Here is a 14,533-nt window from a genome sequence, read left to right as displayed (position 1 = left end):
GAAAATCAGAACTAATATAAAACCTTAATCTAGGGAAAAGGCTAATAATGTCACTAACCTTATGATTTCAACTATGGAAATTGTCTTGCAATGTGAAATTTATTATGTTTAACATTCATGATACTGTTGGACCATTTAATGAGAAACAACATCATTTATTTTCCATAATGAGCCATCTACCAAAAATATTGAGGGAAAAATTGTCTGTTGGCCATCTAAAGAATTTTTTGAAACACAGCTTGGATGCTATTGAAATAATGAACTTAACCTCAGAGATATTTTTTGTTTTTTAGTTTTAGAAAATTAGCTGGTATTGCAATTAAATGTGGAAATTAGGAGTGGATGAGTGAATATAGGCAGCTCTCTGAATTTCAAGCTTTCCATTAGAAGCTCAAATACTTAGCACCACACCCAACAACCCCCCAAATTTAATTCAATTTATTTGAATTAAATCCATTTAGTGTTTATTGGTTGGGCTCACTGATGGCACATGGTGGTGTTCAGCCCCTGGGTGTTTATGGATGCAGTGAATCACTGTCCAGGTGATGCTGTTTCAGGCTTCCCTGAAACAGAGGCCACACAAAGCTAAAAGGATAAAAGCAGATATATTTAATGAAGAGCTTTCAGGTACATTAAGGGCAGATGAAGCCTCCCAGAGGCTCCATGCAATGGTCATGAGTTTTTCAGATATAATTTCGGTCTGTTTGCATCTCAGGGGTTAATGCTCCAATTTCAGGTAATGAAGTCATTTACCCCCAGTTTGCTCCCCTCAGTTCACTGTTGTGTACATTTTTCAGGGCCTGAGGCAGTGAGGTGTCCTTGAGTCCCAGGCCTAGAGAGGAATGGTTTTATCTGAATAAAACAGGAGAACAGCAGCTGACAGGCCATGGAGCTTCAGAGTTATACACAAAGCAGTGCAGAATTTGGAAAATAAAATAGCTAAAATCCTTAGGCATCACAGGAGGTGGATCAGCATCCAGAGGGCTCAGCCCTCCATCCAAAGGGTCACCTGTTCCAGTTCCAGTGTGTGCTGTGACCCCCACACGCTGGGAGACACCCAAAATCTCACCTGTGTGCCTGGGAACTGGGTCCTGTGGGGACTCTGAGGAGAGGAAGCACTCAGGAAAAAACAACTTTCTTGGTGATGCTGTGTCATGTTTGTCACTCTGGACAAAGATAGGATCAGCAGTAGAAAACACACTTAAGATGCCCCGTACCAGTTTCCGCTTTCAGCCACGTTCCAGGGCTGCTGTCAATAGCACAGCTGCACATCCAGGGCTTCCTCATGTCCATTTTCCCATCTCTGTGAAACTACATCTAAATGTGGGTGTTTATTCCTAAGCCAGCTGGTGCTCTGCAAAATTTCCTGGAAAGATTTAGCAGCCAAAACCAAAAGGGCATGAGCCTGGAGCCCTGGAGAGCCCAGGAGTCTCTTACCTTGATATGCTGGATGCTGGGCACAGAGCAGGAAGATTTTCCTGCCCTACAGAGCACCTAAAGTACCTACCCAGAAGGCAGAGGGACTGTAATAAGGCCAGCAGACTTCAGAAGAGCTTTTTAGTGCACATTAAGATGCTTTATAGGCATTTAGGTCTGCCACTGGATATTGATGAATAGTGCTGTAGTAGCCATTAGGAAAGGAAGGGCTCAGTCCTGATGGCCCTCTGACACCTCAGTCCTGTTCCTGCTCAGGCTAGCACTCACACATCCAAGGAGACTCATTTTTTCCCCACCAATACAATTTTGAAGCTTGGGCAAGATCTGCCTCCAGTAGGCTGGAATCTTACTACCTGAGAACTCTTCAAAAATTTATATGTTTTAAGATTAATACTCCTGTTCATTGATTGATTTTGGAAGTATTATACTAAATACCTCTATAATGCAGTGGGTTTGTTCCATTATGTTTCATTCATTTGTTGAATTCCATGTTTTATTGCTGCTGAAGTTAATATGAAAGTGAATTCTACAGGTATCTGTGGACCAAGTTCCCTGAACTCTGCCACAGGACAGCTGATGGACAACCACTAGGAAAAGTTAGAAAAAGTGCTGCTTGAAACCCCTTCAAATAACCTCAAGCACTGCTTTAGTAGTGTCCAAAGCATTGCCCATGCTTCCCTCACTGGCACAGTACAGCCCTGTCATTCCACTGCACGGGAGCATAAAAGAGGATTTCAGGAAAATCACATTTCTGAAGGAAATACTCAGAACACCAGCCACTAGCATTCTCCAATACCGAGTTTTATGCAGCCTTATTCAGCAGTGGCCTCATGATTACACTGAAATAAAATGTTCTGGGTAAATTGTTTCACCTTTGAAACAGTTAACAACAGAAAGCCCTTGGGGGAAAATGAGCATGTAATTCTCTAGCTATTTTAAACCATGTCAGCACCAAGAAAAATGGTATGATTCATTTATTTTGGAGTATGTTGATTAGCTAGAAATTAAAGCTTTATAATATTTTTCTTCATGGAACAACAAAGGCCAGTTTTAATGCTTTTACTTTAGTTTCAGCTCATTGGACTGGCTTCATACCTGGTACAGATAGATTCATACTCTGAAAGCATATCAAGTACCTATGTGCAGCTGAACATGAATGCAGCTGAAGCCCACTTAGATCAAAAATATGATGGGTCTTCACAGAAGGAACTTTCATTCATTCACAGCATCTGGTTCCATTATATTCAGCCCAATCAAGCCATGAAATTGCAATAAAATGACTTTTGACAGTGGTGGTGGCAGTGTAAGAATGAAAGCAAGGTGAGGAAGGAGGTTTCTGCATGGCAGGAGAGGCTCTAAGTGAGGACAAGCTGTGTAAAGTGCCTTTACATTTTCAAATAAGTCACTGGGTGTGTGGGAAGATGAACTTGGAACTATTTGAGCTTTCCAAAGTACGTTTCATCCTCTCTTCAGAATAGAGGTTGTGTCTGTGTAACTCAGCAGGGGGGCATAATCCTTTCCTGCACAGGTGCTGCTGCCCAGCTCCTGGTCCCTTTGGGGGTGACAGGGGAGCACCCCTCACCCTGCAGCACCCTCTGTGCTGCAAACCCTGCAAACCCTGCTGCTGCCCTGCTTTGGTCCTTGTGCATGCAGGTCCTGCTGCTTCCACCTTCCTCAGCTGTCCTGGGGCAGCAGCCTGGAGAGCAGCACGAGGGGCTGGGCTGGGCAGGAGGATGGAGGGAGGGAAGGAGGATGGCAAAACAGGAAGGAGGAAAAGGTGGCTAAAGACTGTGGGTACTGGATAGAAGCAGCAAGGGGAAAGGGGCTGTGGTTTCTGTGCCAAGGGCTCTGCCACCTGGTGTGTCCCATCTGAGCAGGGGGAAGGTGGGCTCTGTGTGTGTGCCTGTGGGGAAGCATCAGGTGACAGTGTTGTGTCACTAGTGGACACCAAACAGGAGCATGGATTCCATCACAGCAGCCAGAGGTTTTTCATCCCAAGAAGGTAGAAGCCTTTATTTTTCAGCCCCTTTTATAAGGTGTTCCAATACAGGTTAACATGATTGGTAAAGGGAACAGCACCTCTCTCATCCCACCGGTGGGATGAGAGAAAACACTCAGGACATCTGTATAATATTGTTTTGGGAGCCAAAAACCTATTTACAAAAAACAGACCCTGAGAGAAAAACTGTTCTCAAGAAACTTTCCCCAGGGAACAGATTAGCCACTGACAGGCTGAAAGCTCTCTCAGGCTCAGAAAATTATGTCCACAGTGTTCCTTGCTGCTTTGAGGTCTGTGGTGGTCCCTGCACTCGCTGAAAAACTTGGTGCAGCTCCTGAGGCAGCATTAGAATAATCCCCAGTCACCAGGACCTGCTGATGAATTGTGTGTACAGTAACCTGTAATGCCCTGAGTGAGGGGTTTGTGTTCAGTGTGGGCACAGCACAGTTCCAAACACAGTATCTCGTTGTAAGCTTCACAAGACAAAAGGTGCTGCCATCCCCTGGGCCCTGAGCACCCCAGGGCTGTGTTTTGTTCTCAGTGGCACTGCCTGGACAGCTGTGAGGAAAGAGGAGCTCTGTTCACACACCCTGTGCCAGCCAGATTGTTGGAGTCAGATAGTTTCCCAGGCTGGGGCGCTGTGTCTGTGGGAGGAGTGGGCTCTGTTCAGAAGAACAGGGATATGCTGTAGGCTGTGGAAGCAATTCCCAGCTTTCAGGTGTGGCTGTGCTTTGTGCTGTGCACAGGCTGTTCCCGCCTGGCCTCTCGGTGCCCGCGTGTCCCTCAGTGCAGGGCCGTGTCCGAGGGCTCCTCTGTGAGATCCGCTGGGATCTCGGCCCTGTCCCTGTGCCCATGGCCCTGTCCCTGTGTCCTGTCCCTGTGCCCATGGCCCTGTCCCTGTGTCCTGTCCCTGTGACCATGTCCCTGTGCCCTGTCCCTGTGCCCTGTCCCTGTGCCCATGGCCCTGTGCCCATGGCCCTGTCCCTGTGCCTGTGTCCCTGTGCCTTGTCCCTGTGATCACGTCCCTGTGCCCTGTCCCTGTGCCCTGTCCCTGTGCCCTGTCCCTGTGCCCCTGTCCCTGTGCCCTGTCCCTGTGTCCTGCCAGGGTACCCAGGGGAGTGGTGGCTGTGCAAGGAACCTTGTGTGGGAGCTGCTCCCCACTGCAGTGCTCATTCAGAGAACAAGTGCCTCGTTTGATTTCTCCAAATTCCTCACTAGCCCTGATGAGTAGCTGCACTTTCCTGCCTTGCCCTGGGCCCGAACCGAGCCACCTGAGCTGCTATGGATCCAGTTTGTGCTCAGCCACCAAATCAGTCACCTCCACGGACTTTGTTCTGTACTGTTGCTTTTTTAACTGGCTTCTGAATGTCTCTGTGATTGTCAGGGAAGGATTATCAAGCATTAATCATCTCAGGCTGGCTGTCTGGGTCTCTGGCCCAGCTCTGGAGCGAGCTGGCTCCTGCCTGCTGCAGGGGCTGGGGTGCTCCCATCAAACCTGGATATGCCTTCCCTCCCTCCCTCAAGCACTCAGGGTACCCACAGGTGGAAATGTTGGATGTTTTACCCCTGTGTGTGCTGCCCTGCTGGTGAGTCAGGACTTTACTGAATGTTTTGATAAGTATAAAAATTATGAAGGTATGTCAAGGCAGGAGAGGATGCCGGTGTTCCTGCTGATGTGTTGGGTTTCTCTTTGACAAGGGTATGTTGTTGTTTTGGAGGAGTTATTGGTTTTGTATTCTTTTTCCCCAGTGTGTTAGAATGTACCATTTATTTTTCCAGGTTAGTGGGTTAAGATCTCATGCAAATTGTTCCTGAAAACAGCTTGCTTTCCTTGTCCATGAACGGCGTGCCTTTTCATGAATATATTTAGCCTTCTCATAAACATGGATAGTTCCTAAAGCCAGTGTCTTTCTCTTTACACATCCAAGGCTGCCAGAAACCAGTCCAGAGAAAGCAGTTTTTATTTACCACAGCATTTCTCCAGCCTCACTATTTTTGGAGGTGTTTTCAAAGGCAAATATACAGAAAGCAGCAGCTGTTTTAGTCACACACATGAAAATCAAGTTAGCTGAGGAACAAATTTTACAACACATCACATTTACTGTCACACCTGAAATGAGTGATTTAACTGATGACTATAATTTAAATCAAAATATTGCAGGCTTCATTCAGGAAAAGTAGGTGATATTTAAATGAGGGAATAAATGGGGATTGAAACGCAAGACTTTGTTTTCTGCTGCTAATTTAGGAAATAATGAACACAGTTCATCCTGTTGCACACATTGCACAGCAGCACTCCCTCAGGTTCCTTGTGCTGTGTTGGTGGCACTGGCAGGTCCTGCCAGGGCTCACCTCAGACCTCCCCAAGCTGACAGTGCTGTGCCAGGGTGGTTCTGTGGGACTGCAGCCCACCCTGGTGTGGGTAATGAAACACACCTTTGCCCACAGAGTCAATCCCTGGGTGGTTAAAAACCCCTGGGTGCTTACAGAGACAGGGAGAACAGATCAGCTGGTGAGGCTGGGGATGAGGAGCATTCTGTGTGTGAATAACAGCTGGCCAGAAATCCAGCAGGAGCAAGGTGATGCCTTTTGAGGCTACCTAAAAACAGAGGCCAGACAAAATCAAAGGAATAAAAAGCAGTTCTGTTTATTGAAGGGCCTTCAGGTACATTTAGGGCAGACAAAGCCCCCCAGGGGCTGCACCCAAAAATGGATGATGGGTCACAGGTTTTCACACTTTTATCAGTTTGGTCCATTTGCACATTGGGGGTTCATCTTCCAATTCCAGCTTCAGGGAATGAACTCATTTACCCCAAGTTTGCTGCCCCAGCTCCCTTTTGTTTCCATCTCTCAGGCCTGAGGCAGTGAGGTGTCCTTGATTGCCAGGCCTGGAGAGGAATTGCTGTGTCTGAGCAAAATGGGAAAGCAGCAGCTCACACTGTGTGTGGAGTTTGGAGTTACACACTAAAGAACTGCAGGATTACAGATACGTGACAAATAGAAAAGTTAAAAAATATAAAATCCTAAGCATTAGGACTAAGCAAAGATGTGCTGCTCTGCAGGCTGCTCTGCTCAGAAGGGTTCCCTAACAGGGGGCATCCCCTCCCTTCTCTGAAGGAAAAGTCCCCTTCCCATGCCCACATTTATTTATGGTTTTTAACAACTAACGCGTCTGCAAACAGATATCTGTCATATCATATTTATCCCCGATCAGAGGATATTTTGAAGGCAGGTGCATCAAGTCAAGCTTGTGACAGGCTGGATGGGTGTGAGGGAAGCTGGAAGGGCCCAGGGCACGGGAGGGCAGTGGCTGCCAGGCTGCAGGAGCTGCCAGTGAGGGTGGGAATCACTCACAGTGATTCCCCTCACAGTGAGGGGAAAGTCACAAATCAGATCTGCTTGTCCTTTTCCTGCTGCTGTATTCCATCTGTGCTCCCTCATGGGGTGCTGAGAAGTCACCTTGGTTCTTTAGGCAAGTGGAGTTCTTCACATGTACATTTGATGATGGTTAGAGAAAATGAGGGTGTAATTAATCAGGGAAGTTTTTTATTTTACAACATGGAGCACTTTCAGTCTGTCTCTATGTCTGCTCACACTGACAAATGAATCTGAAGTTTCCTGAATGCTTCCAGAGGGAAGGACCCAAGTGTCCTAAGGTTCAGGGTAACTTCAGGCTTTTCTGTGCACAGAAATGAGCTGTATGCTGAACTTTGCTGATAGCCTATTCATGCACAGAAGGGAACCTCTCCTGAATAACTGTCTTTGCCAGTAGAGCAACCTCTGGGGGGAGATTTTCTGGCACAGCTCTCTGAGGATCTCGCAGCCGTCAGGCTGGTGCTTGTGCTGAGCTCTCCTGTGGATCTCATCGCCTCCAAACTGGAGCAGGTCCAGTTCTGCAAGACAAATGGAGTTTTCAAGAAACCATGGGCAATCTCTGACTTTTGGGCACTTAAGGCTGACTTAGTTCCCTTCACAGTTGGAGAGTATTATACATGGATACAGACTACCTATGCATCTGTTAATTATCTTCCCTGATCCACCAAAATGATGGGATATTTTTCTCAGTCACATGGAAGTGATATTGATGCTGGAAGGGAGCAGGTGATACAAATGATTGCAATGCTTGGTTCTTTAGAACAAAAGAATGGGCTCAAGTGCCTTTTCATTTTATTGTGATGCAGCTTTAATAGTGTGAGTAGGTTTTCAGAAAGAAAAATCAGTTGGGGTCCCCAAACTTCAGCTGGAAAGTGCAAATCTCTTGCTTTGTTCCTGAGGAAGAAGCAAAAGCCAGAGTTTTGTGGGAAAGGGTACACAGCTGTCCTGGTTGGTTGTTGCAGGGGAATTAGTCTGGGATCTGGATGCCAGATCTTCCCATGTGCCAAGGCATGTCCATTTGCAGCTTCCTTTTTGGAAGATGCCATCCCAGTTGCGTTTGCTGGTCACTGACTCCTGACACACACAAGTAACAAAAGAGAAAAAATATTTCAGTGATGGTTTGGGGGGATGGAAGAGTGCTGAGACTCATCTTTTCCCAGCTGGGAAGTTTATTTGTGGCTCTTGTTCCCTTCTGGCTCCATCCCGTTTGCTACAGAAATGTAAAAAGGAGGAAGAGGAGGAGGAGGAAGAGGTTGGGACAGGTTCCCTGGGAGGAGAGGCACAATCCTGTGTCTGTGTTGGCAGTGCTGCTCCTGCCAGGACAGCAGTCTTCACTTCCCAACTCAACATCTTCACGTTTCAGTGAAGAAAATACATCTTATCAAAAAAGAGATGAAGATTATCTTAAATCTGTGTGAAGAGATTTCAAAACAAAAACCCCTCAGAAATGGGATAGAACCTATGAGTCTCTGTGCAGCTTCAAATGCACTGCAGACAAAAGTACCCCTGGGTACCCTGAGCTCTGAAGAATATCACTAAAGGGAAGCAAAAGAGATCATTGCTTGAAAAGGAAATTCAAGAGTGGCACAAACCCTTCATAATTTCAAATATGAAGTCTCTTCTGGGAGAACAGTAACTCAGGGATCCTGGAAGATCAACGAGGCTTTTGTGAATTTGGAGTTTTTCTGTGTGTTTTTGTGTTGGGGTTTGGTGGGGTTTTATGTGGGGTTTTTTTTTTTTTATTTTCTTTTAAAAAAAAGGCTGTATGCTTGATCTCTTCTCTATAACCCAGAGGTGATTAGAGAGCTCCTGTGGAGTATCAAACTGCTATTGTGAACTGATAGAAAAGTTGTGAATAACCATATCTTAGGAAAAATCTTTGAGCTTTGCCTAGAAAAAAAAAAAAAAGAGGGTAGTAAGGACAGATCTGCCAGAGAGGTAAATGTGTGCAAAAAAGAGTTTTATCACCTGAGATAGAAGCTGGATCCTGCACTCCTTAAAAATAAATAAATAAGTAAGTAAAGGTACATTTAATCATTCCCTGGAAGTGAGATCCCTGCTGTAACAATTAATTCATAAAGCTGCCAGGGCCCTGCAGGCCTGTGGGAGCCGGGCTGGCACCGGTGATTAATGCTGGCTGCAGGAACCAGCCCTGGGGAGGGATCACAAATTGCTTAACCCTGCTTTGTCAGGAGACCCCCAGGAGCAGGTAACAAGGGGGAAACTGTAATTTAACAGTGGCTCAACAGGAGTGGCAGATGCCTCTTGGGGCAGAGGAAAGGCCTTGCATAGGATGGAAGAGCCCTCCCCGTGTCACAGGGCACGTTTTTGTGGCTTTTCTAAATAAAAGACCTGTGCTGTCTGTCCTAGATAGTTTGGGGGTTTGTTTTTATTTTACTTTGATGTGGATTATTGTTACTTAAGATTAACAAACTGTATTTTTTATTTCATATGACAGATCCATAAAGTATGTTTTTTTCAATTCAAGAAGTTTAGCAACTGCTCCAACTCCCCAGCACATCCTTGAGGATACATCCGTGGTATCCAAGGGTTCCTGAGCCCTTGCAGCTGGGAAAGCCCTGGGAGAAGAGCACAAGTCCTGGTTTGGTGGTGCTGCTGAAGTATTTTGATGCCTTTTTCAGGGCTACCTAAAAGCAGAGGCCGAACAAAATTAAAGGAATAAAAAGCAGTTCTGTTTATTGAAGGGCCTTCAGGTACATTTAGGACAGACAAAGCCCCCCAGGGGCTGCACCCAAAAATGGATGATGGGTCACAGGTTTGCACACTTTTATCAGTTTGGTCCATTTACACATTGGGGGTTCATCTTCCAATTCCAGCTTCAGGGAATGAACTCATTTACCCCAAGTTTGCTGCCCCAACTCCCTTTTGTTTCCATCTCTCAGGCCTGAGGCAGTGAGGTGTCCTTGATTGCCAGGCCTGGAGAGGAATTGCTGTGTCTGAGCAAAATGGGAAAGCAGCAGCTCACACTGTGTGTGGAGTTTGGAGTTACACACTAAAGAACTGCAGGATTACAAATATATGACAAATATTAAAGCTAAAATCCCAAGGCATCAGTTTCTGTTCTGGAAGATCAGAGGTGTGCATTGCACTGTGTGCAGGCAGTGCTGGTACCAGAGGGATCCTGGAGGACAGAAGATGTTTGGCCCTGGCTGTTTTACAGGAGGCTGTGTGGAGCTTGGGAGGGGTAATTTGTCTGGCTGGGAGCAGGGAGAGGCCATTGAATTCAAACTCTAACCTTGAGCTGCTGAGAGAAGCGTGGCCAGAGCTTGGAAAGAGAAGCACAGTCACTCAATGGTCTGAAAATTTCACCCAAGGAATTAAATGCCAGCTGCCAAGGGGTACAGTACACGGTGCCAGGTCAGAGTTCTGATTGTGACATGGCTGCAAGCATCCCCACATCAGTGGGTACAGCTCCTTCCCTCGCTCCCCAAAGGCTTCAACTCCCTCTAATCCACCAGGTTAATAATGAAGTGTTCTTCCAAAAAGGCTGTGCCTGTTCCCCTCAGATTCTGACAGGCTGTGCAGCTCCCCAGGGAGTGAAGCCTGATTTGTAAAGGCTTGGGCAGTTCCTGGACTCCCTGTGCAGGGCTCACAGACAGAAATCAGCTGTTAGAGGGGGAAAGGTGAGGTTCCCACCACTCCTGACCCATGTGAGCAGGGCTTGGCATGTGTTGTTTGCATCATCAAGTACTTCATATGAAAAGAATAGTTTTCTTTAATTCAAACACTAAGAAATTTGAGAGACCATCTAGCATTTCAAGTTGATATAGATATGGTTTTATGTTGGTATTAAACAAGATTAGGTATAGTTTTGTGTTTAATGCATATTTTAAATCTACTGTGATAATGAAGTGCTATACTTTTCAGTCTAACCTGAAGAGAATTGGAGAGTTTATACTGAAATTAGAGGGGTGCTTAGTTTTGGTAAATTTTTCTTAGAGTATCAGCAAAATAAAGAGGCTGATGTCTAATGAAGCTCTTTGTGTGCCTCTGAATTCACACCAGCTAAAACAATTCTGTTAGCTCACAGATTAGATTAGAACTGTAAAAATGAAATAAAATGTCATCTGGGTAAATGATCTACTACCACAGGTGTTGAAAAACAATCCCAAGCAGGAATGGTCTAGGCACCAAGTAATTAAATTACGGTGACAGATGATAGTTTAATAAGGTGATTGTTCTGAGACTTGTTGGTGGGCCTGCCATCCTGAGCACTTCCCAGCAGCACTGGCTGGCACGTTTGGAGGGTGGCAGCACAGAGGATTTGCAGTGAAATTTCCATGTGATGACTGTCAGGTTTGCAGGGAGAGCTGCATCCTTTGCTTCCCGTAATACTGTCTCTGGGGACATGTTAAGCAGCTTCCTCACATTTTATACCCTTACTGGATTCAAATGTTTATTTTCAAGGGCTATAAAACAACCAGGTTTACCTCTTCTTCCTAATAGATTGAGAGGCCAATGCATAACAATTAAGAGCCAGTTCTGTAGCTACTGAGCACGTTCAGATCTGATTCTCAGCATCTGTGGAGACTGACAGGGTAACACAAGCTGACCAGAAGAATTTCTGTTCAATCAGAGGAAGCCAGGTGTTGTCTCTGCCCTCAGCAGCGCTCAGTTCTCACACTGCAAGCCAGCAAACCTTTCCTGTGAGCTGGGTGAGCTCACATGCACGAGGAGGAAGAAGCAGTTGCTGTCCTTCAGGCTGACAGAAGCCTTTCTTTCCTGACAGAGGTGTTTGGGCTCAGAGCCCCAGGGCATTTGCTGGAGGCACTGCAGAGCCACCAGCCAGCAGTGCACATTAAACACTTGATAAGCCAGGCCAGTGCCTGTGCTCAGATCAGAGGCAGAATGTGCCCTGATGTCACTCTGCTGTTGACACTCATTCAAGTGTTCCCTGGTTTTCCAAAGATGGGTCACAGGGCACGGGAGACAGGGTGAAAGGGAGAAACTTGCTCTTACAATGCAGTGAGCCCATAATAAGTGTTTTCTTGGGGGAAAGCCAAGCTTTGAAAAACCCAAGCGAACAATAAACGCTCAAACTGAGTTTGTTTTGGATTCTCATGTATTTCCTGTCTTTGTGTTTCTGGCAGCAGCTGGCTCACCTGGGCAGCAGTGTGGGAGCTCTACATCACTGCTGGCACCAGGCTCAGCACAGGAGCTGGCCTTGCAGCACCTCAGGACATAAATCACTCTCTAAAGAGCAGTTCAGTTCTCAAAGACCTCTGTTTCCCACCGAGACAGGACAGGTCGCAGCAGAGGCAGCTCCACTGCCATAAATCAAGTGTCAGGAGTGGTTTGGGGGTTGCTGCTGCTCTGCTGGCAGCCCAGGGGAAGGTGGGGATGAGCTGGAGATGTCACAGGAGCTGTAAGCACGGCTTCACCGCTGAGCTCTGCTTTCACAGCACAATTCACTGGGGTTGTCCTGCTGCCTCTCGTGGTTGGAATTTAGCAGATGTAACTCTACAACCCTGAACATGAAGGCAAACGTTGGAACCAGTGGAAACAGAGTAATTGTTACCGATTTTCATGAGCCCTATTGATCTGAGTGTAGAATGTATTAGCTGGTATCTCTAACACTTTGTAGTGTTAAAATTCATCAATACTCATAAATGCCAATATGTAACAGCAGGTGCTGCTGTGATTTAGTGAATCATTATGATTTCTATTTAGTAAATCCGTTGCCATCACTGTTAACGTTTAATTTGTAAGTTAGCGCATCACCCAGCAGTACAGGACGGATGAGGCTGCAAACACATTTTCAGTAAATATGATATAAATACCGTGACTTCTGCTATTCAGTGCAGCCCATATGTTAGCTGTTGATAACTATGATTTTTCTATAAATACAGCATTGTACCCTGACCTTTAAAAGGATGAGATGTAAAATGGAGAAATTTACCGTGATAAATATCTTTTGAAGGAAAGTGAAAAGGATCTGAATTTAGGATAGAGCAAGGCAAATGGTTATTAGAGATAAGTGTGTGCTTCCCTTAATGAGTTCTTAGGAGTGGACCTGTGTTAAATGGGAAATTCTGATCTTGAGCACTTGTTTGTTCAGGAGCAGTATTTCTCCTGAGATGAGTGAAAATGCCAAGTCTTGGTGGGTTTGGATGGGATTCCAAGGGCTCCCAAGTATCTGGAAGTGTTGTCACCCCAAGGTAAGACTGTAAGAGCTCTGGGGAAGGAGGGCAGCAGGGGGAACACCTCAGTGCAAGGGAATTGTAAACTGCCCCCATACTGCAGCCACCCTTGTCCCAGAGGGGTCACATTGTGCCTGCAGTTTAATGATACAGTGATAATACTTCATTTATAATGAATGAAATAATTCAGTGGTAATTACCCAGGTAGTCTTGCTTCATATGGGCTGCTGATATTTATGAACCTGCATCCACATAATCCCTCTCAAAGCTTGTTTTAAGATGGTTTGGGGTCCTGACAGGGGGTCAGTAGAGCCTGTATCAGGGCTCTGAATGAGTGAGCAGTGAACAAGGGGTCTGAGATGCTGAAAGTCAGAGCACAGCATTCCACAGCAAGGCCTGTGGGAAGCACTGCCTTGGGGATTCACATCTCAGACAAAAAACCCAGAGGGATTCTTCTGTGCTGGGAAAAACGCTTTGAGTGGGTTTTGATCGCTGAAAGGTGAGAGAATTTAAAGATGATACCTGAGTAAATGGGGAAACTGCCCCCAGTGTGGCCAGGGTTTTCCTGCCCAGTTCAGAATCCTGTCCATCTTCTGGGCTGGGAAGAGAAGAAAGCACATCCTGTGCCACAGGTGAAGGGATGCAGAGGTCTGGCAGTGAGCAGAAGTGTTTCCCAGAGGGATAACCCAGCCTTCCTCTGCCTGCTGGGCCCTGCAGTGTCAGGGTGAGTTCAGCCACCAGATAAACTCCTTCCAGCACAGGAGCCCTGACTTGGGCTGTGTGGGTTGGGTGTTGGGCCTGGGCCTGGGTTTTGAGAGGCGCAGGGATATTCAACCCAGTGCTAGCATAGAAATAAGAAATGTTCTGCCAAACTTATTTTGTAAGTTGGAGGGGGAGTCAAGCATTTAACAGACACTGAATCACTTAAGAAGCAGCCAGAATTCAGTTTTCAGAGAGAAATCAAGGGCTGCCAGAACTTCTCAGTCCCATACCAACTGCCTTATCATTGCTATCCACATTTCTATGAATTTATAGAAGGTCTGGAGTTTAAATAAGCTATTTTACTAGTCACTGCCTAGCTTTGGTGCTTTCCACACAGGGAGGTGCCATATCCATTAGTCTTCAGTACAATTTTACTGTAATTCCTGTCATCCTAAACACCCATCTTCCCCACCCATGAAAAATCTGCCTGGGTGTTTGTTCTTTTTCTCCAAGTGCAATAAATGGCATGGAAAATAGGCTGGAGTATCTGTGTATTTTATTACTAGCTATTTTCCAATTCTGTCAACTTAATCCAGAGTAGTTTGTTTATAGTCTTTTAGTTATATATATATCTATATACATATATACATATATATACACATATATACACACACACATATATATACATAAATATATATACATAAATATATATACATAAATATATATATATATATATATATATATATATATATATATATATATATATTATGCTGAGGTATAAAAGAAATTCAGTAATTGCCAGAAAATGCCCCCTTTGGAATTCTCTGGGTGGATACAGCCAGAGGTGAAAGGTTCTTCA

The 14,533-nt window shown here is 45.6% G+C and overlaps 1 protein-coding gene across 5 annotated transcripts in view; it reads left to right on the top strand.

The window, feature by feature from the left end:
• LOC111933764 (glypican-5-like) overlaps positions 1–14,533 on the top strand; it is a 370,583-nt gene that overhangs the window by 314,404 nt on the left and 41,646 nt on the right. The window contains exon 9 of one of the 5 annotated variants that reach the window (XM_086843677.1): positions 798–848. The exons of the other annotated variants lie outside the window; for them this stretch is intronic. Coding sequence (XP_086699803.1) covers positions 798–823 — 26 coding nt within the window. The 3' untranslated portion in view covers positions 824–848. Of the gene's footprint in view, positions 1–797; positions 849–14,533 lie in introns of those variants that run through there. 5 annotated transcript variants of the gene reach the window in all.

Source organism: Cyanistes caeruleus, chromosome 10 (assembly GCF_971803275.1).
Source record: "Cyanistes caeruleus chromosome 10, bCyaCae1.hap1.1, whole genome shotgun sequence".
Taxonomy (NCBI): Eukaryota; Metazoa; Chordata; class Aves; order Passeriformes; family Paridae; genus Cyanistes; species Cyanistes caeruleus.
Note: the sequence above shows the minus strand (reverse complement) of the source record. Positions and strands in the feature narration are given on the sequence as shown.